The following is a 25,349-nucleotide window of genomic DNA, read 5'->3' as shown; positions in this document are numbered from 1 at the left end:
CAGACAGCCACAATAGTCCAGTTAAATACATCCGTCCACTGAGTCCAACACGCTGGTTGTGCCGCCTATCTGCAATTACATGTGCCAATGATCACTACAGTGACATTGTTGATTCTTTGTCTGAATTAGCAAATGGAAAATCAGATGTAGCAGTGAAAGCATGAGGTCTACTGGACAGATTTGACAAAGGAAAGACAGTTTTAGGATTGTTGATGACTCAGCATCCATTAGCTGCATAAGAGGAACTAAACCGTGCATTCCAAGCAAAATCAGCGACAGTATCTGGCATGATTGAAGCATCTGCAATGACAGTTGAGCAATTGCGGGTATTGCGAACAGAGAAAAATTACAAGATATTTGATGAAGCTGAGAAAAAGGTAACTTCCCTAGATCTAGTGCCTATTGAACTACCACGCATTCGCAGACCCCCCAGAAGGATCACAGGTGATGGTTTAGCACACAATTCTGCAACAGTTAGAGATTACTACAGAAGCCAATATTTTGAATTTGTGGACACAGTCATAAAACATTTGACCTCTAGATTCAATGCAGACAACAATGATTGAGGCAATATATCGCACTTGAGAACATGATCACATCTGACAAGATTGACAACTCGGTTATAAACTTCTATCCAGAAATCTCTGCACAACGTCTCGAGTTTCAGTTGCCCATGTTCAAAATAACAACAAAAGCAGTGTCTCTGAAAGGTGCGAAGGATGCTTACTGTAAAATGCATCAAACAAGCCAGCAGATGTTTAGTGAAGTGTTTCTTCTCATGAAAATTTTGCTTGTATATCCAGTATCCAGCTGTGAATGTGAACACAGCTTTTCTGCATTAAGACGATTGAATACGTGGTTAAGGTCGACTATGTCTCAGTGCCGCCTTAATAATGTGGCAGTTTGTCACACTCACAAAGATGAGGTCGACAAGATAAATATAGAAGAGCTTGTGAAAGAATTCATAAACAGATCATCACAAAGGAGGTCTACGTTTGGGAACATGTAGACTAGAGGACTAAATGAATCTTACTTCAATGAAAAGTATGGATAATTATGTGCTACATTGTATTGGTGTGTAATTTTCAAGAGTTCTCAAAGACATTTTAATTATTTTTATCAAACAACATGAACAGTTTTTCAGTAGATATAAACTTATCAAGGGTAATTACTAATTTTATTAATATTTGAAAACGTAATTCATGCAATGAAAGTTATTAGTAACCTTGTCAAGTATAATGGCCATCTTTTATACTGTGCAGTGTGCAGGAATAAGTTCATGTGGCAGTTAATTTGTGACACATTTGTCTTTATTCTATTAACATTTTGAAAACTGTTCACAAAACCTCACTTGTTCAAACTTACATGGTAACCTTGAAGTATCGTGGCAACAAGAGTACTCTGTGACTGCATGTTTACAGCTTTCAGGTTCACGTAATCAGAGATTACCAATTTGCAAAATGAACAGTCCACATAAGTGGTTGTAAAAATCATCTCCCCCCATCGGGTGTAAAAAATCTACGCCCCTGCACTTTTTGCTTAATGAAATAACTTATTACATCAACGACATCCTGTATATAAGTGTAATAGTGAAAATGGATATGAGAAGTGTTGCCTAATGGAATAAATTATTACACCTACTAAGACCTGTAGTTGGGTGTAATGGTGAAAATGGACATGAGAAGTTTTGGGTAACATTATTAACTATGCGTGGACTTGAAATCACATATAATGTGTTACTTTTTCTTTTAAGTACCAGTTGTAGTAACAATATCTGAAAAAAGAACATGTAACTATGACCCTGTTCATTAGACACGGTATATTTTTAAAATCATTCCTACATTACACTAACTGCTAAATTAGAAATGCCTTGGGTCATCCAGATCATATTTTAGCATGCTATTGGAAGAGGTAATATCAAACTAGTTTTAAAAAAATAATTTTTTAATTAGGACTTCCTAATTTATAACGACAAAAACCAAAAACATTAAATTGAGTTCCTGTAAGTTCACGTGTTTTGTAAAGCTACTTATGAAAAAAATACTTAAAACTATGTTTAATGACTGATCTGCTCGGGCCTGGCATGGCCAAGTGTGTTAAGGCGTTCGACTCATAATTCGAGGGTCGCAGGTTCGAATTCCGGTCGCACTAAACATGTTCGTCTTTTCAGCCGTGGGGGTGTTATAATGTGACGGTCAATCCCACCATTCGTTGGTAAAAGAGTAGCCCAAGAGTTGGCGGTGGGTGGTGATGACTAGCTGCCTTCCCTCTAGTCTTACACTGCTAAATTAGGGACGGCTAGTAGCCCTCCAGTAGCTTTGCGCGAAATTCAAAAACAAAACAAAAACTGATTTACTTGAATTCTATTATATCTCAATTTACTCGTTAAAATAGTTGAAAACATTGCTACTTACCAGTAGTGGTCTCAAACAACTGGACAGCTAAAAGAAGAAACGAATAAATAAATAATTCGAATGAAGCATCAATAAAGTTCATACTCTTCGAAAATATTCATCACGAATACAACGGTTATCATACACTACACTCAGATGATAGAGTAATCTGTAATCATGCGAAACAGATATTGCGTGTATGGGTTTCACTCTAGGAGATTCCAGTCTCTATAACTGAAAAATAAATGTTTCTCAAGTACTTCGTACCTATACCAGCGTATTTCAGTAGCTGACATATTAATGTGCATTGAGGATACCTTAACTTTAAACACCAGTATCAGTAGTTAACAAATGGCTGTGTGGCAGAGTCACTTTATTTCTAAACCATAGTCTCGGTAGAGGACAAATTGTTGTGTATTAAAGACATATTAAGTCTAAACATCAATCCCAGTAGTTGCCAAAGTATTGTGTATGGAGATCATTAGTTCTAAATATAAATCTGAATAGATGACCAATTATTTTGTTTGGAGACTATTAGATCTAAATATCAATCTGAGTAGAAGACCGATATTGTATATGGTGACTATTAGTTTCAGATATCAATCTGAGTAGAAGACCAGTTATTGTATATGGAGAATATTAGTTTCAGATATCAATCTGATTAGATGACTAGTTATTGTATATGGAGACTATTAGTTTCAAATATCAATCTGAGTAGAAAACCAGTTATTGTATATGGAGACTATTAGTTTCAAATATCAATCTGAGTAGAAGACCAGTTATTGTATATGGAGACTATTAGTTTCAGATATCAATCTGAGTAGAAGACCAATTATTTTCATCGCTATATTTTTCTGTGTTTACTAAATTAAGGTGCTCTAATGTTGTCCTACCTTTCGTCCAGTTTCGTTCATTTTGCACAAAGCTCTCACAGTTGTGAGCTCATCCTCTTCTGGTAATATGTGACCTCGACAAGAGTCCCAGATCTCTAGGGCCTGAAATAAGCCCAAGGCATTGAGTTACACCTAAAACAAGCTAATTCTTTGTGTAAAAAGGCCATTATCCATTGTGTAAACGCTGTAATTGATAACCATAACATAATTATGAATTGATTATAATTCTATAATGAAATTTGAAATAAGTTTTAACTTCTGAAAGTAGTTTCAATGATAATAATAAAAGCAATGCGTATAGTAAAGTATAAGTGAGTCTCACACGTCAGTAAAACTAGACATACATTATATTTATTTTATTTGTTTATGACCTTTTCAACTAATAATGTGGATAAAGGTCTCTTCATGAAACAAAGATTTTTGTATTTATTAAAAATAAATAAACGCGTCTAATCTTCAGGATAAATACTGTTTTACGCTCATTTTAAGTCAAGTTAATCTGAACTTATTTCCCTTGTGTTTCTCCTGTATATTATATTTTGACTCATTATGTTACTGTTTACAATCCATATGCTATGGTATTTTGTTTTATAGTAATTAGATGTTTATTAACTTTCATCGAAAAAAATATATATTTCGAAACTTTTAACGAGCTTAGGAATTACCGCCCCCGCCCCCCTAGTGGTAAAGCGTTATATCCGCGGATTTACAACGCTAGAATCTGGGTTTCGATAATCGTGGTGGGCATAGCACAGATAGCCCATTGTGTTGCTTTGTGCTTAACTTCAATCAACAACAAAAAGGCTTTAGGAATTTAAGACATTTAGATACATTTCTTTCAATGCTAGCCTAACACTGCCAGATGGTTACGATGCTTGATTCGTAATTTGCAGGTCTCAGGTTCGAATTCTTCTCCCACCAAACATGCTGGCTCTTGCAGCCGTGGAGGAGTTATAATGTCTCAGTCTATCCCACTAGTCGTTCCTAGAAGGATAGAACAATAGTGGTGATGACTAGCTGCTTTCCTTCTTGTCTTTTACTGTTAAATTAAAGAGGGCTAGCACAGGGAGCTTTCTTGTAGCTTTGTTTGCTCAAATTCAAATCAAACTTTCATTTCACTGGGTACAGTTTATTCAAAGTTAATCACCAGTAATTAAGGTTATAGATTATAATATTAAACATTATTTTCACATTAGAAACGTGACCAACCTCAATTGAAAACTCTCTTCTTACACATTTGGCAAATTCTTTCAAATTGTTTTTGTCAAGATCTGTCAAAAAACAAAAAAAGAGAGATTTATATTGGTCTTTCATTACGAGCACGTGTGCGTTTAAAAAGCGTATTTGGTTTATGAAATTTTTACACTCACAGAATGAAACGATTTGTAAACGAATGGTTTCTTGGTCGTTTTTACCAGCTAATTATCAATTACCAAAGATCAGTTTATCAGCAAGTTATCACGCAATTTTATAAGTCCAAGTGGAGCTCTCGACAGGGAGAGATACAGCAAATATCAACGGCCCGAAGGAAGTTTTTTCACCGTTACGAAATGATAATAACATCTGACTAATATACACTTGAAATTCACAACAGTTATAAATATTTCCATTTTATTAAAAACTTTAGTAGAATAAATAACTAACTGTGACTAAAACAAAAAGATTATACAAAGAATAACGAAACATGTTCTAGAAAGTAAGCTATGATAACATGACATTACAGCATGAATACTGTACTTTCATGTCTGGAGCTGTTAAAAGGAGAAAGTTAGTTATGATATGATATTAACTAGCTTAAGTTACCGCTGCTGTTTAAAAGAAAGAGAGATACGGACAGCTATGTGAAAATATTGTTGCAATTGCATCTGTTGTTGTACAGGTTCTTTTGATTTATTTGTTAAACAAAATTAAAATATTATCTACTTTACAATACTTAAGGAGATAAAATGTAACATAAATATATATATGTATTATTTTTACAGTTCCTCTTTTTGACGCAGTAAGGTGCACAAGTGACCTACTAATCGAGTTGAGAGTAATGTTAATTTATTTGGCTTACTTAGAGGAAGGCCCGGCATGGGCAGGTGGTCAAAACGCTTTGCTCCTAATCTGAGGGTCGCGGGTTCGAATCCCCGTTACACCAAATATGCTCTTCCTTTCAAGCGCGGGGACGTTATAAATGACGGTCAATCCACAATTCGTTGACAAAAGAGTAGCCCAAGAGTTGGCAGTAGGTAGAGATGACTAGCTGTCTTAAACCCTAAATTAGGGACGGCTAGCGGAGATAACCCTCGTGTATCTTTGCGCGAAATGTAAAAACAAGCACTTAGAGGAATGGTATCCGTTAATTAACAACTTAAGCCATTCTGATCTGTAAATCAGACAATATTTCTGTGTAGTTACGCCCCTCAATATGTACTGATCTATTTTATTTCACCTAAAATGTATGAAGCATTATTAGTAAAACGTTGATTTCACGTTAAGAGCCAGATAGAAGAACAGATACATAATAAAACTCTCAAAGTCTCATAAAAATTGAAATAACAAAATAATAAGTAAAGAGAAAAACTGCACTAATTCTGTTTAGGACATGATAACTCATAATTTCGATGAATTTGCTGGAGCTATGTAGTCATTATATGAAATGTCTTTTTAGCTACAGAAATTTTCATCTAACATGTCATAATAACAATTCTGAAAATCTATTTATAAGACAGCGATAAAATATTGTTTATCAGAGAAACAAAATACTACTAAGAATATAATTAATGGCATTCCCATCAACATAAATAAACTAAAAATAACGTATTTCTGACTTACCACAATATGGCATCTGGTTCTCTACAAAAACCAGAGTAATACAGAAAACAGCAATGATCAGAAAGCCCTTCATCTTGAAATTACTGGTATTTTTACTACAGTTGTAGAGTTCTCTCTTCCAGTCCTGTTTTTAAAAGCTAAACAAGTATGACTTGTGGGAAGGTTACAACCTGGTTACCGTTGATATTACACTGCTTGTTTCACTTTCTGTAGTTTTATTTGATAAGATTGTGTCGCAGATTCTGATGTCAAGTCAGTATTGTTTTTACGCAGATCAAGTAAGCTTCTACTTATCAAACATTATATGAACTTATTTACCACACTTTATATTTATTATTTAAAATAAATACGATCACTCACTGACGCTAATAATATCTACAACCTGTTGGTTATGGTATCGAAGATTGCGAGCTATTACAAACATATAATTTGTGCCCCTCAGTGGCACAGCGGCATGTCTGTGGACTCACACCGCTAGAAACCAGGTTTCGATACCCTTGGTGTTCATATCACAGATAGCTTATTGTGTAGCTTTGTGCTCAATTCTAAACAAACAAATAAATGAAATAAAGGGTTTGTATGATCCTGAGCGCTCAAAAGAAACAAATAAAGATATCAAAAATAACATCCCAACCACATATTATGTATTGTGTTAACTAACTAGCTTAACATATTTGAACCTGGCATGGCCAGGTGGTTAGAGTGCTCAATTCGCAATCTGAGGGTTGCGGGTTCGAATCCCCTTCGCATTAAACGTGCTCGCACTTTCAGCAGTGGGGGCGTTATAAAGTTACAGTCAATCCCACTATTCGTTGGTAAAAGAGTAGCCCATCTGTTGGCGGTGGGTGGTGATGATGAGCTGCCTTCCCTCAAGTCTTACACTGCTAAATTAGGGACGGCTAGCGTATATAGCCCTCGTGTAGCTATGCGCGAAAGTAAAAACAAAACAAAACTTAACATATTTGTTGCTCTGTCTGTGTGTGTGTTCGTATTAAACACGTTTGATATACATTTTCTGTTAATGTCGTTTTCAAGTAGAAAATGTTTTTTCGTTAACTATTCAGTATTGAATTTACTGAATACTAGCATTCTGCTTTTTCTAAAGAACACCGTACATCACCTGATTTTACATAAATCGCCTGATGCACTTGCATACCAAATTAAAGTTTGTTTGATTGTTTTTTTAATTTAGCACAAAGCTACTCGAGGGCTATCTGTGTTAGCCGTCCCTAATTTAGCAGTATAAGACTAGAGGGAAGGCAGCTAGTCATCACCACCCACCGCCAACAGATGGGCTACTCTTTTACCAACGAATACTGGGATTCACCGTCACATTATAACGCCCCCACGGCTGAAAGGGCGAGCATGTTTGGCGCAACGGGGATGCGAACCCGCGACCCTCAGATTACGAGTCGCACGCATTAACACGCTTGGCCATGCCAGGTCCCAAATTAAAGTAAGTAAACAAAAGAGGACCTGTAAAATCAGTGGCAAAAAGTCAGTACCGGTGTTAAAATTCAGTAATACCTTATTGAAATACACAGAAAATGTGGTTTTTGGATACCAAATTCCGGTCAGTGGAATTAACGAAAACGAAATAGCGGGCGTTTACATTTTGTGGAAAAAAGTTAAAAACCAAAGACTACTGCATTAGACAATATTAACATATTTAACTACTGTAACTAAACGATAAGTTTATGTTTGTTTGTTTACAGCACAAAGTAACACAATAAGCTGTCTGTGCTCTGACCAACACGAGTATCGAAACCAGATTTTTAGCTTTATAAGCTGTCTGTGTTCTGTCCAACACGAGTGTCGAAACCAGATTTTTATCTTTATAAGCTGTCTGTGCTCTGTCCAACACGAGTGTCGAAACCAGATTTTTATCTTTATAAGCTTTCTGTGTTCTGTCCAACACGAGTATCGAAACCAGATTTTTATTTTTATAAGCTGTCTGTGCTCTGTCGAACACGAGTTTTGAAACCAGATTTTTAGCTTTATAAGCTGTCTGTGTTCTGTCCAACACGAGTATCGAAACCAGAATTTTAGCTTTATAAGCTGTCTGTGTTCTGTCCAACACGAGTATCGGAACCAGATTTTTATCTTTATAAGCTGTCTGTGCTCTGTCCAACACGAGTATCGAAACCAGATTTTTAGCTTTATGAGCTGTCTGTGCTCTGTCCAACACGAGTATCGAAACCAGATTTTTAGCTTTATAAGCTGTCTGTGCTCTGTCCAACACGAGTGTCGAAACCAGATTTTTAGCTTTATAAGCTGTCTGTGTTCTGTCCATCACGAGTGTCGAAACCAGATGTTTAGCTTTATAAGCTGTCTGTGTTCTGTCCAACACAAGTTTCGAAACCAGATTTTTAGCTTTATAAGCTGTCTGTGTTCTGTCCAACACGAGTGTCGAAACCAGATTTTTTATCTTTATAAGCTGTCTGTGCTCTGTCCAACACGAGTGTCGAAACCAGATTTTTATCTTTATAAGCTTTCTGTGTTCTGTCCAACACGAGTATCGAAACCAGATTTTTATTTTTATAAGCTGTCTGTGCTCTGTCGAACACGAGTTTTGAAACCAGATTTTTAGCTTTATAAGCTGTCTGTGTTCTGTCCAACACAAGTTTCGAAACCAGATTTTTAGCTTTATAAGCTGTCTGTGTTCTGTCCAACACGAGTGTCGAAACCAGATTTTTATCTTTATAAGCTGTCTGTGCTCTGTCCAACACGAGTGTCGAAACCAGATTTTTATCTTTATAAGCTTTCTGTGTTCTGTCCAACACGAGTATCGAAACCAGATTTTTATTTTTATAAGCTGTCTGTGCTCTGTCGAACACGAGTTTTGAAACCAGATTTTTAGCTTTATAAGCTGTCTGTGTTCTGTCCAACACGAGTATCGAAACCAGAATTTTAGCTTTATAAGCTGTCTGTGTTCTGTCCAACACGAGTATCGGAACCAGATTTTTATCTTTATAAGCTGTCTGTGCTCTGTCCAACACGAGTATCGAAACCAGATTTTTAGCTTTATGAGTTGTCTGTGCTCTGTCCAACACGAGTATCGAAACCAGATTTTTAGCTTTATAAGCTGTCTGTGCTCTGTCCAACACGAGTGTCGAAACCAGATTTTTAGCTTTATAAGCTGTCTGTGTTCTGTCCATCACGAGTGTCGAAACCAGATGTTTAGCTTTATAAGCTGTCTGTGTTCTGTCCAACACAAGTTTCGAAACCAGATTTTTAGCTTTATAAGCTGTCTGTGCTCTGTCCAACACGAGTGTCGAAACCAGATTTTTAGCTTTATGAGCTGTCTGTGCTCTGTCGAACACGAGTATCGAAACCAGATTTTTTAGCTTTATAAGCTGTCTGTGCTCTGTCCAACACGAGTGTCGAAACCAGATTTTTAGCTTTATAAGCTGTCTGTGCTCTGTCCAACACGAGTGTCGAAACCAGATTTTTAGCTTTATAAGCTGTCTGTGCTCTGTCCAACACGAGTGTCGAAACCAGATTTTTAGCTTTATAAGCTGTCTGTGCTCTGTCCAACACGAGTGTCGAAACCAGATTTTTAGCTTTATGAGCTGTCTGTGCTCTGTCGAACACGAGTATCGAAACCAGATTTTTAGCTTTATAAGCTGTCTGTGCTCTGTCCAACACGAGTGTCGAAACCAGATTTTAGCTTTATAAGCTGTCTGTGTTCTGTCCATCACGAGTGTCGAAACCAGATTTTTAGCTTTATACGCTGTCTGTGCTCTGTCCAACACGAGTGCCGAAACCAGATGTTTAGCTTTATAAGCTGTCTGTGTTCTGTCCAACACAAGTTTCGAAACCAGATTTTTAGCTTTATAAGCTGTCTGTGCTCTGTCCAACACGAGTGTCGAAACCAGATTTTTAGCTTTATAAGCTGTCTGTGCTCTGTCCAACACGAGTGTCGAAACCAGATTTTTAGCTTTATAAGCTGTCTGTGCTCTGTCCAACACGAGTGTCGAAACCAGATTTTAGCTTTATAAGCTGTCTGTGCTCTGTCCAACACGAGTGTCGAAACCAGATTTTTTAGCTTTATAAGCTGTCTGTGCTCTGTCCAACACGAGTATCGAAACCAGATTTTTAGCTTTATAAGCTGTCTGTGTTCTGTCCAACACAAGTTTCGAAACCAGATTTTTAGCTTTATAAGCTGTCTGTGTTCTGTCCAACACGAGTGTCGAAACCAGATTTTTATCTTTATAAGCTGTCTGTGCTCTGTCCAACACGAGTGTCGAAACCAGATTTTTATCTTTATAAGCTTTCTGTGTTCTGTCCAACACGAGTATCGAAACCAGATTTTTATTTTTATAAGCTGTCTGTGTTCTGTCCAACACGAGTATCGGAACCAGATTTTTATCTTTATAAGCTGTCTGTGCTCTGTCCAACACGAGTATCGAAACCAGATTTTTAGCTTTATGAGCTGTCTGTGCTCTGTCCAACACGAGTATCGAAACCAGATTTTTAGCTTTATAAGCTGTCTGTGCTCTGTCCAACACGAGTGTCGAAACCAGATTTTTAGCTTTATAAGCTGTCTGTGTTCTGTCCATCACGAGTGTCGAAACCAGATGTTTAGCTTTATAAGCTGTCTGTGTTCTGTCCAACACAAGTTTCGAAACCAGATTTTTAGCTTTATAAGCTGTCTGTGCTCTGTCCAACACGAGTGTCGAAACCAGATTTTTTAGCTTTATGAGCTGTCTGTGCTCTGTCGAACACGAGTATCGAAACCAGATTTTTAGCTTTATAAGCTGTCTGTGCTCTGTCCAACACGAGTGTCGAAACCAGATTTTTAGCTTTATAAGCTGTCTGTGCTCTGTCCAACACGAGTGTCGAAACCAGATTTTTAGCTTTATAAGCTGTCTGTGTCCTGTCCAACACGAGTATCGAAACCAGATTTTTAGCTTTATAAGCTGTCTGTGCTCTGTCCAACACGAGTATCGAAACCAGAATTTTAGCTTTATAAGCTGTCTGTGTTCTATCCAACACGAGTATCGGAACCAGATTTTTTATCTTTATAAGCTGTCTGTGCTCTGTCCAACACGAGTATCGAAACCAGATTTTTAGCTTTATAAGCTGTCTGTGCTCTGTCCAACACGAGTGTCGAAACCAGATTTTTAGCTTTATAAGCTGTCTGTGCTCTGTCCAACACGAGTATCGAAACCAGATTTTTAGCTTTATGAGCTGTCTGTGCTCTGTCGAACACGAGTATCGAAACCAGATTTTTAGCTTTATAAGCTGTCTGTGCTCTGTCCAACACGAGTGTCGAAACCAGATTTTTTAGCTTTATAAGCTGTCTGTGTTCTGTCCATCACGAGTGTCGAAACCAGATTTTTAGCTTTATACGCTGTCTGTGCTCTGTCCAACACGAGTGCCGAAACCAGATGTTTAGCTTTATAAGCTGTCTGTGTTCTGTCCAACACAAGTTTCGAAACCAGATTTTTAGCTTTATAAGCTGTCTGTGCTCTGTCCAACACGAGTGTCGAAACCAGATTTTTTAGCTTTATAAGCTGTCTGTGCTCTGTCCAACACGAGTGTCGAAACCAGATTTCTAGCTTTATAAGCTGTCTGTGCTCTGTCCAACACGAGTGTCGAAACCAGATTTTTTAGCTTTATAAGCTGTCTGTGCTCTGTCCAACACGAGTGTCGAAACCAGATTTTTAGCTTTATAAGCTGTCTGTGCTCTGTCCAACACGAGTATCGAAACCAGATTTTTAGCTTTATAAGCTGTCTGTGCTCTGTCCAACACGAGTATCGAAACCAGATTTTTAGCCTTATAAGCTGTCTGTGCTCTGTCCAACACGAGTATCGAAACCAGATTTTTAGCTTTATAAGCTGTCTGTGTTCTGTCCAACACGAGTATCGAAACCAGATTTTTTAGCTTTATAAGCTGTCTGTGTTCTGTCTAACACGAGTATCGAAACCAGATTTTTAGCTTTATAAGCTGTCTGTGTTCTGTCCAACACGAGTATCGAAACCAGATTTGTAGCTTTATAAGCTGTCTGTGCTCTGTCCAACACGAGTATCGAAACCAGATTTTTAGCTTTATAAGCTGTGTGTGCTCTGTCCAAGACGAGTGTCGAAACCAGATTTTTAGCTTTATAAGCTGCTGTGCTCTGTCCAACACGAGTATCGAAACCAGATTTTTAGCTTTATAAGCTGTCTGTGTCCTGTCCAACACGAGTATCGAAACCAGATTTTTAGCTTTATGAGCTGTCTGTGCTCTGTCCAACACGAGTATCGAAACCAGATTTTTAGCTTTATAAGCTGTCTGTGCTCTGTCCAACACGAGTGTCGAAACCAGATTTTTAGCTTTATAAGCTGTCTGTGCTCTGTCCAACACGAGTGTCGAAACCAGATTTTTTAGCTTTATGAGCTGTCTGTGCTCTGTCGAACACGAGTATCGAAACCAGATTTTTAGCTTTATAAGCTGTCTGTGCTCTGTCCAACACGAGTGTCGAAACCAGATTTTTAGCTTTATAAGCTGTCTGTGTTCTGTCCATCACGAGTGTCGAAACCAGATTTTTAGCTTTATACGCTGTCTGTGCTCTGTCCAACACGAGTGCCGAAACCAGATGTTTAGCTTTATAAGCTGTCTGTGTTCTGTCCAACACAAGTTTCGAAACCAGATTTTTTAGCTTTATAAGCTGTCTGTGCTCTGTCCAACACGAGTGTCGAAACCAGATTTTAGCTTTATAAGCTGTCTGTGCTCTGTCCAACACGAGTGTCGAAACCAGATTTTTAGCTTTATAAGCTGTCTGTGCTCTGTCCAACACGAGTGTCGAAACCAGATTTTTAGCTTTATAAGCTGTCTGTGCTCTGTCCAACACGAGTGTCGAAACCAGATTTTTAGCTTTATAAGCTGTCTGTGCTCTGTCCAACACGAGTATCGAAACCAGATTTTTAGCTTTATAAGCTGTCTGTGTTCTGTCCAACACAAGTTTCGAAACCAGATTTTTAGCTTTATAAGCTGTCTGTGTTCTGTCCAACATGAGTGTCGAAACCAGATTTTTATCTTTATAAGCTGTCTGTGCTCTGTCCAACACGAGTGTCGAAACCAGATTTTTATCTTTATAAGCTTTCTGTGTTCTGTCCAACACGAGTATCGAAACCAGATTTTTATTTTTATAAGCTGTCTGTGTTCTGTCCAACACGAGTATCGGAACCAGATTTTTTATCTTTATAAGCTGTCTGTGCTCTGTCCAACACGAGTATCGAAACCAGATTTTTAGCTTTATGAGCTGTCTGTGCTCTGTCCAACACGAGTATCGAAACCAGATTTTTAGCTTTATAAGCTGTCTGTGCTCTGTCCAACACGAGTGTCGAAACCAGATTTTTAGCTTTATAAGCTGTCTGTGTTCTGTCCATCACGAGTGTCGAAACCAGATGTTTAGCTTTATAAGCTGTCTGTGTTCTGTCCAACACAAGTTTCGAAACCAGATTTTTAGCTTTATAAGCTGTCTGTGCTCTGTCCAACACGAGTGTCGAAACCAGATTTTTAGCTTTATGAGCTGTCTGTGTTCTGTCCATCACGAGTGTCGAAACCAGATGTTTAGCTTTATAAGCTGTCTGTGTTCTGTCCAACACAAGTTTCGAAACCAGATTTTTAGCTTTATAAGCTGTCTGTGCTCTGTCCAACACGAGTGTCGAAACCAGATTTTTAGCTTTATGAGCTGTCTGTGCTCTGTCGAACACGAGTATCGAAACCAGATTTTTAGCTTTATAAGCTGTCTGTGCTCTGTCCAACACGAGTGTCGAAACCAGATTTTTAGCTTTATAAGCTGTCTGTGCTCTGTCCAACACGAGTGTCGAAACCAGATTTTTAGCTTTATAAGCTGTCTGTGTCCTGTCCAACACGAGTATCGAAACCAGATTTTTAGCTTTATAAGCTGTCTGTGCTCTGTCCAACACGAGTATCGAAACCAGAATTTTAGCTTTATAAGCTGTCTGTGTTCTATCCAACACGAGTATCGGAACCAGATTTTTATCTTTATAAGCTGTCTGTGCTCTGTCCAACACGAGTATCGAAACCAGATTTTTAGCTTTATAAGCTGTCTGTGCTCTGTCCAACACGAGTGTCGAAACCAGATTTTTAGCTTTATAAGCTGTCTGTGCTCTGTCCAACACGAGTATCGAAACCAGATTTTTAGCTTTATGAGCTGTCTGTGCTCTGTCGAACACGAGTATCGAAACCAGATTTTTAGCTTTATAAGCTGTCTGTGCTCTGTCCAACACGAGTGTCGAAACCAGATTTTTAGCTTTATAAGCTGTCTGTGTTCTGTCCATCACGAGTGTCGAAACCAGATTTTTAGCTTTATACGCTGTCTGTGCTCTGTCCAACACGAGTGCCGAAACCAGATGTTTAGCTTTATAAGCTGTCTGTGTTCTGTCCAACACAAGTTTCGAAACCAGATTTTTAGCTTTATAAGCTGTCTGTGCTCTGTCCAACACGAGTGTCGAAACCAGATTTTTAGCTTTATAAGCTGTCTGTGCTCTGTCCAACACGAGTGTCGAAACCAGATTTTTTAGCTTTATAAGCTGTCTGTGCTCTGTCCAACACGAGTGTCGAAACCAGATTTTTAGCTTTATAAGCTGTCTGTGCTCTGTCCAACACGAGTGTCGAAACCAGATTTTTAGCTTTATAAGCTGTCTGTGCTCTGTCCAACACGAGTATCGAAACCAGATTTTTAGCTTTATAAGCTGTCTGTGCTCTGTCCAACACGAGTATCGAAACCAGATTTTTAGCCTTATAAGCTGTCTGTGCTCTGTCCAACACGAGTATCGAAACCAGATTTTTAGCTTTATAAGCTGTCTGTGTTCTGTCCAACACGAGTATCGAAACCAGATTTTTAGCTTTATAAGCTGTCTGTGTTCTGTCTAACACGAGTATCGAAACCAGATTTTTAGCTTTATAAGCTGTCTGTGTTCTGTCCAACACGAGTATCGAAACCAGATTTGTAGCTTTATAAGCTGTCTGTGCTCTGTCCAACACGAGTATCGAAACCAGATTTTTAGCTTTATAAGCTGTGTGTGCTCTGTCCAAGACGAGTGTCGAAACCAGATTTTTAGCTTTATAAGCTGCTGTGCTCTGTCCAACACGAGTATCGAAACCAGATTTTTAGCTTTATAAGCTGTCTGTGCTCTGTCCAACACGAGTATCGAAACCAGATTTTTAGCTTTATAAGTTATCTGTGCTCTGTCCAACACGAGTATCGAAACCAGATTTTTAGCTTTATAAGCTGTCTGTGCTCTGTCCAACACGAGTATCGAAACCAGATTTTTAGCTTTATAAGCTGTCAGAGTATTGCTGAGCCACTTGGATAGATAATTTGATGTAGATTATTTTTCTATTTCGATATTTCGACTTGTTTCTGTATTACTTCCGAAAAAGGGAATATAATACTAGAAAAGGTCCTCATTATTTACCATAATACATCTTCTACAGCATTGTGTGTTCAAACTAGTTTTTAAAAAGAATATTTTCGTATCGTACTTGAAGACACATCAAAATATCCAGACATACAGATGGAGAAGACATAAATATATCATCCGTTGTATCGTTTTTTTAGGTTTGGTATGTTTGAACCTGGAAAGGTTTAGTACACCTTTGATCTTTGACCTCCATTAGTAGAATTCTCTTCTGTTAATTTTGCCATTTAATTGTTGTAGCAGCTGTTACAGGTTTTAAAGTTTAATTTATTTTCCCTCTGAGATAATTTTTGTCATACTTACTATTCGACATTGTAATTTAGTGGACTTTGCCTTGGAAGGTGTTTCCATGACCTTCACGCTAGTGATGTGTCCAGGTAGCTGAGGTTATATTTAGTCCACGTGGAATATTTCCAGTGGTACTTTCCACACTCACATAGTAGTAGGTTTATTTACTTAATGCCCGTAATTAAAATTTAAAATTGTCCTTCTTAGGCCTTGTACATATATTTTGGTTGATGTCATCAATTTTACATAACTACGCACAAATATCTGATGAAGGTTTACACAGTGGATTACGTTCACACTACAGTTCATTGTAATAACAATGTCATATGCACAAATAAATGTATTTCAGCATAAATGAATTACTCTTTTTAAAATTAAATTATAATAGTATCGGGAAAATTTTGTAATGCCTAGCACTAAGCGTCCGTTTTAATAATTTTGTTTTTTAATAGCGAGAGGCATTTATAATTTTATCCATTATATATGATATCTATATGTTACTTATCAGGCCGTTTTCGTCAGAAAACTGAGTGACATTTTAGTATGAGTGTAAAAAACTTGAATTTGTCGTATAAACTTTTGTTAGTAAAAAGTTTTGTGTTTTCTGTAAATCACCTATCTGTATGTCAGAAACATTTAACATATGACTGGCCTAACGCATGTTTTTTAGATTATCAGTGAATCCACTGCTGTGTCAGCGGTAAATCTACAGACGTACAACGTTAAAATCAGAGGTTCGATTCTTCTCAATTGGACACAGCAGATAGCCCGATGTAGCTTTACTATAAGAAAAACAAATATTCTTAGTGTAGTGTCTGGTGAAATTCCTTGATTATTACCTGTCAGACTAAAAAAATACCTCGCTCTAAGACAACTTATATCTGAGGCTTTTGTGCCAAATTTTGTCCACTACTTTATCTAAGACGAGGAAACATCCGACCGTGCAGTAGCTTTTATTACTGATATTTATCATTTCCTTGCTAATCTATTTATATGATCAGTTGTTTGTCGGTATTTTCTAAAGGCCTTTTGAACTTAGCCTCATTCTAGATACGTAAGTAATATATTGTTTAGTATTTCCTCAGCAATTTTCCTGGTTACACTGGCAGTTCGTTCGTTTGTTTGCAATTAAGCAAAAAGCTACATAGAGGGCTATCTGTGCTCTACCCACCACGGGTATTTAAACACGGTTTCCAGCGTTGTAAGTCCGCAGACGTATTCCTGTGCCACTAGTGGGCCAGTCTGACAGTCTGTAGTTTGCAGTGTTATTTGTTGGTTGATCCTTCTTCGGGTACGTAATAGCATCAGCTTGTTTCCAAGCGATTGATATATAGCCTGTCATGATAAATAGATTAAATAGTTCTCAGACCGGCGCCAGAAGGAAAATATTTCCAAATATGTCATAGGCATGATGTGATTATCTATACTGATCGTCCAATCGCGTTAACATATATTCTGTTAAGTATTATTTTCTGCGAATCACCAGAGAACGTTGCTGAGTTCGACAAAACATGAATGCCAAGTGGGGACACAAGAGGGCGCCCCAATAGTCAAGTGTGAACACGTCTCATTTTGAAATTCCAATATTATTGCACTTTGTTCCTTACGCGCCAAAGGGGCATATAACGTTTACTAAAATTACAAATATGTGCCACGTGACACTAATTTTCAAACATGAATATATGGTTACATTTCACACTACTCAGCGCAATTATCAGTACCACGCTGTCCCATCTCATGAAAGAAAGAATGATGAATCACTCTGAAACACAAAGCATATCATAGTATTGTTCACTTGTAAATTCATGAATTTTTGTCTTTTTTACATTGTTTTCGTTAAGTCTTTGTTATTATTTTTTTATTTATTTTTGCTGGAAAGACGTGTTACTGAAATGTTAATACACGAGTAATAAGGGCCCGGCATGGCCAAGAGTGTTTAGGCGTGCGACTCGTAATCTGAGGGTCGCGGGTTCGCATCCCCTTCGCGCCAAAATATTCTCGCCCTTTCAGCCGTGGGGGCGTATAATGTGACAGCCAATCCCACTATTCGTTAGTAAAAGCGTAGCCCAAAAGTTGGCGGTAGGTGGTGATGACTAGCTACCTTCCCTCTAGTCTTTTTGGTCAGCTGGTTTGTGTACTGATTCATTAGATAACGAAATAGAAGTAAAATAATAGAAATTCGCGAGTATGAAAAAAAAAAAAAAACAGTTGAAGCTTAGAGGATTGAACAGAAAACATTTGACGCTGAGTGACGTAACGAAATAATATTTGATTTTTATTTTCTTCTGAACCGCGTCTTCTAAGTCACCAAGGATTGAACATTTTTAGTTATAACATGTTCAGGTTAAAACATTAATTTTATCACCTGGCAAGGCCCAGCATGACCAGGTGGTTAAGGCACTCGACTCGTAATCCGAGGGTCGCGGGTTAGAATCCCTGTCACACCAAACATGCTCTCCCATTCAGCGGTGGGGGCGTTATAATGTGATGGTCAATCCCACTATTCGTTGGTAAAAGAGTAACCCAAGAGTTGGCGGTTGGTGGTGATGAGTAGCTGCCTTCCCTCTAGTCTTACACTACTAAATTAGGGACGGCTAGCGCAGATAGCCCTCGTGTAGCTTTGTGCAAAATTGATAAACAAAACAAGTCGTTTGACAAAATAGGTCCATATATTTTATTAAAGTTTAATATCAGATGAAGAACGAAATACCGCGAAGTGAAATAAAAATTTTTGCTTTTTAATTAATTTGTAAAGGACAATTATGGAATGAGTTACAAGTTATTTAGTTTTAAGAACATTAATTTGGAGAATAATTGCGAAAGAAATTATAAAACTCGCTGACTGTAATAAAACGTATAACTGGAAGTTGTTGAAAAATATACAAAAAGTTAAACTTAATCATAAAATCAGGCAGAGCCTGGCTAATGTACTGATAGCCATGATCCTCATAAACCTATTTATATTCTTTTTAGTCTATTTAGTTGTCAGCTTATGGTCCTATCCACTTAGTTATCATTCTGTATACAAATACAGGACTTACCGAGTCAATTTTCAGTTTAGCTTCTTGTATAGGTCGTGTCTGTCTGTTCGTAAAATCTCTCTACTGTATATCATTTCATCCACCTGGCTTTCTGTGTTATTTACTCATATATCTATTGTAGCCACGAATCTAGTTTTCCCACTACACTATCCAATAAACTAAATAATTATGCAAGCAGTGCAATATTATAGGTAATAACGATAAATGTTGTAACACAACGACGCTATAAATATATATCAAATTTCTTTTTATCTGAAAAACAGACAACAACGAAAATCCCTTCAACTTCTTCGTTCAGTGATAACTCTCAAGACTAACAAGGCTAAGTAAGAATTAGGTTTCGATACCCGTGGTAGACACTGCACAGATACCTAATTATGTTACCTTCTGCTGAAGAACATAAAAGTACTATGAAAGTACAAACTATTTGCTCAGTTTTTGGTCAACAAAACACTATTTAGTAATATATTCCATAAATAATATTCAAAATATACAATGTCGTTACTGAATGGATTTAGATAGATCTAAATAGTCTGAAGAGCTTTTTATTGTTGTTATTGATCTGTTTTTAGTTTTTCTTATCGTTGTTGTTTGTAGTTAAGAACACAATTACACAACGAACTACTCTGTACTCCACGGGTACTGAAACTTAGTTTTTAGTTTTATTAACCGTCGGACTTACCACTACGCCACTGAGAAGCCTTTAAAATAGAAACAACAAACAAATTATTGAATTAATACTTTTTAAATAACATTTATAATATTATTATTTTTTAATTTTCTTAACTATTAGTTTCACTGTTTCAGCATTTAGGTGATCAATTTATTATCCAAATAAGTCGTCTAAATGGAATTATCGGTGCGTTGAAATCAAAAATGGACGTCAAATTTTTCAGAGTTGTCCCAGAGAAAGTATAATTCCACGAGATACCACCAGATAAGGATAGTTTCAAAGTATGCTACTAAAGACCGAATAGTTTCATGAAGTACCACCAGGATGAAGATAGTTCCATGAAATGTTCATTGTGTGTGTGTTGGAGGGGTGCCACAAAAATGTATTATTGAAGACAGATGGTCCTAAGGTGTGTTACTAGAAGAGAGTAATTCCAAAATATGCCACTAGGGGAGACAAAGTTTTTATGTTGAGATGTCAATTGTTTTGTTGAGTGGTTCGTTTCCATACCACCAAATGGTGTTGCTGTGCCTATCTGCATATCAATGTCAAGTTGTGCCATGTAGAATGCCATTAGACGGTGCCACAGTAATTAAATTACAGCGTGCCCCAGACTGTAATTACGTCATAATAAAATTTCTTTGGTCTTGACAGTTTCAACACAAAGATAACATGACTTTTCTTTTATCTTGCAACATAACGTTTACTGAGGTCCCAGATATGTTGGCTCGGCATGACCAGGTGGGTTAAGGCGTTCGACTCGTAATTTGAGGGTCGCGGGTCCGAATCCCCATCGCACCAAACATGCTCGTCCTTTCAGCCGTGGGGTCGTTATAAGTGAGGATCAATCCCACTATTCATTGGTAAAATAGTAGCCCAAGAGTTGGCGGTGGGTGGTGATAACTAGCTGCCTTCCCTCTAGTCTTACACTGCTAAATTAGGGACGGCTAACGCAGATACTCTTGAATAGCTTTGCGTGAAATTCAAAACAAACTTATAGGTACTAAATATAACATGCAACAGTTCATCAAACCTTTCATTCACCACTGAAATCTTTAAAATTAAAATTAAAATATTAACTTGGGAAAATTTAGGTATCGTGGACATTAGCGTTTCTCAGAAATATAAAAAGGAAAGCTTAATACCTATTAAACAAAATCAGCTACAGTGGTGATCTATCATGGAATGATCGGATATAATTAATGATTAATGTAAGCCCCGCCCCTGACAATGTAGGCAGTACATTGACCTGGCAAGCGATAGTATTTCAACCTCACAAAATGAAAGTAATTTGCTTGTTGGTCATCAGATACCAATATTCCTCAAGAGCTTTTGGGAAACAAGACAGATGGCAGTACATGAAACAGTGAGATCAAGGAATAAATAGAAAAAAATGATCAGGGCCTAAATGTATTATATCTAACTGAGCTCATTTTAAATAATGTATCGCTGTGTTACTCACTCATTTGTTTATTGAATGTCTTAATAAATTGTTGTTCACTAATTAAACTTAGTGATACTTTAAGATGACCAAAAATTAACCTTATTGTTAAAGACAATATTGATGATAAATGAACAATAAAAGTAGGATAATGTCTACTCAGACGTATTATATTGTGGATTAATCGCTACACTTTAATGATTATAATCTACTACACAAATTTTCAAGAGCCAATGTGATCGTTTCAGAGATTGGTGAATAATGGTAGGCTGATTTGGTCGAACTCTCCAGTCTTAACCGTTGTAACAAACAGTTTAAGTATTTATCCTCGTACATTAACGTGTAGGCTGATTTGGTCGAACTCTCCAGTCTTAACCGTTGTAACAAACAGTTTAAGTATTTATCCTCGTACATTAACGTGTTTCTATATATGCCTAGGTTGTTCCACTCAAGAATAAGAAAGGTGCGGCACTCGTTTGTCTATGTGTAAACTGTATCAGAGTTTAGGTCTTGAATATCTGGAAGGGTCAAGTCCATTTGACCTCTTCCCTCATACAACACACGTCAAAATTTCAAAACTAGATCGACAACCCTGTAAACTTCTGACGGTTGTTAAAAGAAAATTTAATGGTCGTGTGTTTCATTCCTTTCTCGAAGAACAAAAAAATTGCTTCTTCACTACACATAACGAAGTCACAGCATCTATGGTAGAACAAGTTAATCTACGCTTAAGACTAAAATGTTGCGCTATTTTACGTATTGTGGAATCTAAAAGTATGTCCGTCTCCTAGCGGATCGGCAGTATGTTTGCAGACACGCAGTGCTAAGATCCATGGTTTGACTCCCAGTGGTGGACAGACTTCAAATAATCGATTATGTAGCTTTGCGATAAAACAAATAAACTCAAATTTAGAAGTATCTCTTTGCATTGAGAAATTTGGTCAAGTCCTATAGTCAATTGAATCATCTCTGTATCAAAACAAGATCAATGGACGACAGTTACTCACATTGTTCTTTGCTGTGGAAGATTCTTTACAAATCACTTAGTAAAGTAAACTTACAGTTGAAAGTAAACAATCAAGCAAATATTACTAAAGCGAAGTGTCTGTTTCAGAAAAGCTATATGCTTGGATGAAATACTTACGATTCAGAAAATAATGGAGAAAACTTTCCCGTATATAAGCAGCAAGACCATCTTATAGAAAGTTTAAGAGGGATATTTTATGAATCTGGATTATAGCGAGTAATTAAGTCTCCCAACTACATTTATGCTGTTGGAGGAATACCACGAGAACGCAGAAGGAATAAAAAACAATATTTCGTAAAACAGAAATAATATTCTGACAGGTTTTACAGTTAGATCTCTGAAACAAATCTGCGTCACCTACTATCATTAAATTTAAAGTATAACTCGAGAACTAGTAGGTTTGAGAACTTTACTGGACTGCAACTGCCTGCAGAATGAAAATGGAATGACGTTTCGGTTTCTATACCAAGGCCTTCTTCGAACAGTTGGAATCCATTAAATTTCTCAAACCTACTATGTTTATCTAAAGTTTCAATGAAACATCTCTATAACTCATTATTCGTCATGTATCAATTTTACGTTGAGTTACTTAGTAATAGTTCTATGAACTATTTTATCATCAATATTTTGACAAAGTATGTTACTCACAGCCCCAGACCTATATATCTTGAAGGTTCATTGGAAGTAACCTTGACAATTACAGTATCCTAATAGCTAGCATAATGTACCTCATGGAACGGGATGGATTTTATACTTTATAAGCTGATGTAATCAGTTACATCACACCAGGTTACTACAATGAACTTGCACTCTACAAGAAATACAGATATGGAACCTAGTATTTTGGTAATTCGAATGTATTGCTGAAACAAATCATCCAAGTTAATAGTTGTCAGTTTTATATGTGTCTAACTCTTTAAAGTAGGTGCCTGTGACTTGTTGGCGATAAACAATAAGCGAACAGCACACAATCCACTTGTTTTCAAATAATATATTCAAAACAAGTAAACGTTATGTTCAAAATTTTTTACACGACAGGGTATCATCATTTGATCCCAAACACTAAATAATTATCTTTTCTTGTCAACAGTTCACACAGGCTTATTTCATTACTTTAAAATCTAATAAATACACAGGTTTATTTACTTTAGAATCAAACTTACATGACGAATTATTTTTCTATACTCTGTTTTTTTAATATACGGTCTGTGATAAGTTCACTTACGTTACCCCGTTGGTTGTCATTGTTGTACCCACAACTTCAAATAATTGTTTGTTTTTCATCAAACTTCACATAGACGGGCTCAGTTACTTTAGAAAACCCTTTCACAAGATAAATTATTCTTTTAATATCTGTTAAACTGTGAAACTAACCATAAAATGTCATGCGTTACGCCTAAACTAACAATCACGCAGTCTAGCATCTCTTTCACCAACTTAACGTTTTCTGACTTACTTCACTTATGTTCATTTGGTCGCTTAGATGTGTACATTGACATTGTGCAATTGCAGCCTAGAAATTTCTACAAACCCTGAGATGCTATGATGAAACAATACTCTCTTAAGACAACGAGAAAAATGCAGAAGGTTCGAGTAATGTGACGCTGTGACGTATTTACGTGCTAGAGGAGGAGGCTCAGTTTGTTTGTTTTTGAATTTCGCACAAAGCTACTCGAGGGTTATCTGCGCTAGCCGTCCCTAATCTAGCAGTGTAAGACTAGAGGGAAGGCACCTAGTCATCGCCACTCACCACCAACTCTGGGGCTACCCTTTTACCAACGAATAGTGGGGTTGACCGCCACATTATAACGCCCTCACGGCTGAAAGGGCGAGCATGTTTTTGGTGCGACCGGGATTCGAACCCGCGACTCTCGGATTACGAGTCGAACGCCTTAATACGCTTGGCCATGCTGGGTCTAGGAGGCTCAGTTCTCGAGCCCATGGTCTTATTTGAGGCCCATTGCTAATTTTATTATATGTAAAATTACATAAAATGTAGGGTCTACAAAAATTATTAGCCCCTGGGCCCACACATTCTTAAATCCGCCAGTTATGTGACGTCAAATTACAACAATGTATGGTTCTCATGGAGTTATGTAACAAAATTATTCATAACTATCATCTTTATGATAATTATTTTTAACACTCTTGTTACAAAAACTAAATATTCATTAAATATTAAATAACTAAATAAATTAGGTAATAACTCTTACACTAAACAGTTTTCTGTATCCAACAGTAAGCCTCTTTTCAAGAAAAGTATTTACAATATTTTTACACTATAAACATGGAATATTCTCAGTTCATACACGATGTCTACTCAAAACTGAAGATATCGTACTGAAATCATCAAGGGAACTGCAAATGCTTTATGATTCTCTCACTGTCAGTATTTCACTTCTGGGTGTATGCAAGTGGTTGATGGTCCATCTGGATGATAAACTTCTGCTCATAAAGGTAGTTGTGAAACTTCTGGATGGCAAATATGATGGTCAGACATTCTTTTCCGATCACAGAATAGTTATTCTCGCTACTCAGTAGGTTTTTACTTATATAAATTACTGGCAAAATCCCATCTTGTAGGAGTACTGCTCCATTTACATTGCCCGAAGCATCAGTCTAAAGTGTGACCACCTTGTTGAAGTCTGATATTCCAAGTATTGGTGAACTTCTTAATATTTATTTAATTTCTATAGTGTATTATACTGTAATTATTCCCACTTCACTTTGTTGGGTAGAACTTTTGTATTCAAGTTAGCCAGTGGTGAAACAACTTCACCATAATTTGGAATAAGCTTCCTGTAGTATAGTACTAACTTCAGAAAGGATCTAATTTGTTGCTTGGAGCCGGGGCATCTTCTATGTGGGTCACCTTCTACTTTTCCATGGCTATCCGATGGTTGGACACAAGGAGGTCTGCTCCAACCCATTCCAAAAACTAAATTTCTTCAGGCGATCTTCTCATCTGGCTGTGTGTGTTAGAATGTCGTTCACAAAATGCTCGATGTTGATGATTTTGTAAAACACCCTCCTTATCATTCGATTAAATGTTGCTGCTGAGTTGACTAACCCAAATACATTCCCTTAAATTGGTAATATCCATATCGGGGTAAGAAGGATGTCTTATATCTAAATCCTGTCTCCATCATGATATACCAATAATCTTTAGTGAGGTCAATCTCTGAAAAGAAACTGGCTCCATCTTTTTGTGCCATGATAGCTTTTGGGTTACCAATATGTTCGGAATGGAACTGAGTCATAATGTTCATATTCTGGAAATTTACGCAAAAACGGTTTGAGCCATCTTTCTTTTTCATGATTACCACTGTTAAGGG

The 25,349-nt window shown here is 37.1% G+C and overlaps 1 protein-coding gene across 2 annotated transcripts in view; it reads right to left on the bottom strand.

Moving 5' to 3' along the window:
• LOC143250718 (uncharacterized) overlaps positions 1-25,349 on the bottom strand; it is a 38,816-nt gene that overhangs the window by 5,610 nt on the left and 7,857 nt on the right. Inside the window, exons 1-4 of one of the 2 annotated variants that reach the window (XM_076501649.1) lie at positions 6,107-6,296; positions 4,496-4,557; positions 3,287-3,388; positions 2,415-2,441 (exon numbers count right to left, since the gene is read on the bottom strand). In XM_076501649.1, coding sequence (XP_076357764.1) covers positions 2,415-2,441; positions 3,287-3,388; positions 4,496-4,557; positions 6,107-6,179 — 264 coding nt within the window. In that variant the 5' untranslated portion in view covers positions 6,180-6,296. Of the gene's footprint in view, positions 1-2,414; positions 2,442-3,286; positions 3,389-4,495; positions 4,558-6,106; positions 6,297-25,349 lie in introns of those variants that run through there. The other variant, XM_076501650.1, reaches the window with a different exon arrangement.

This window comes from Tachypleus tridentatus, chromosome 5 (genome assembly GCF_004210375.1).
Source record: "Tachypleus tridentatus isolate NWPU-2018 chromosome 5, ASM421037v1, whole genome shotgun sequence".
Lineage (NCBI taxonomy): Eukaryota > Metazoa > Arthropoda > Merostomata > Xiphosura > Limulidae > Tachypleus > Tachypleus tridentatus.
Note: the sequence above shows the minus strand (reverse complement) of the source record. Positions and strands in the feature narration are given on the sequence as shown.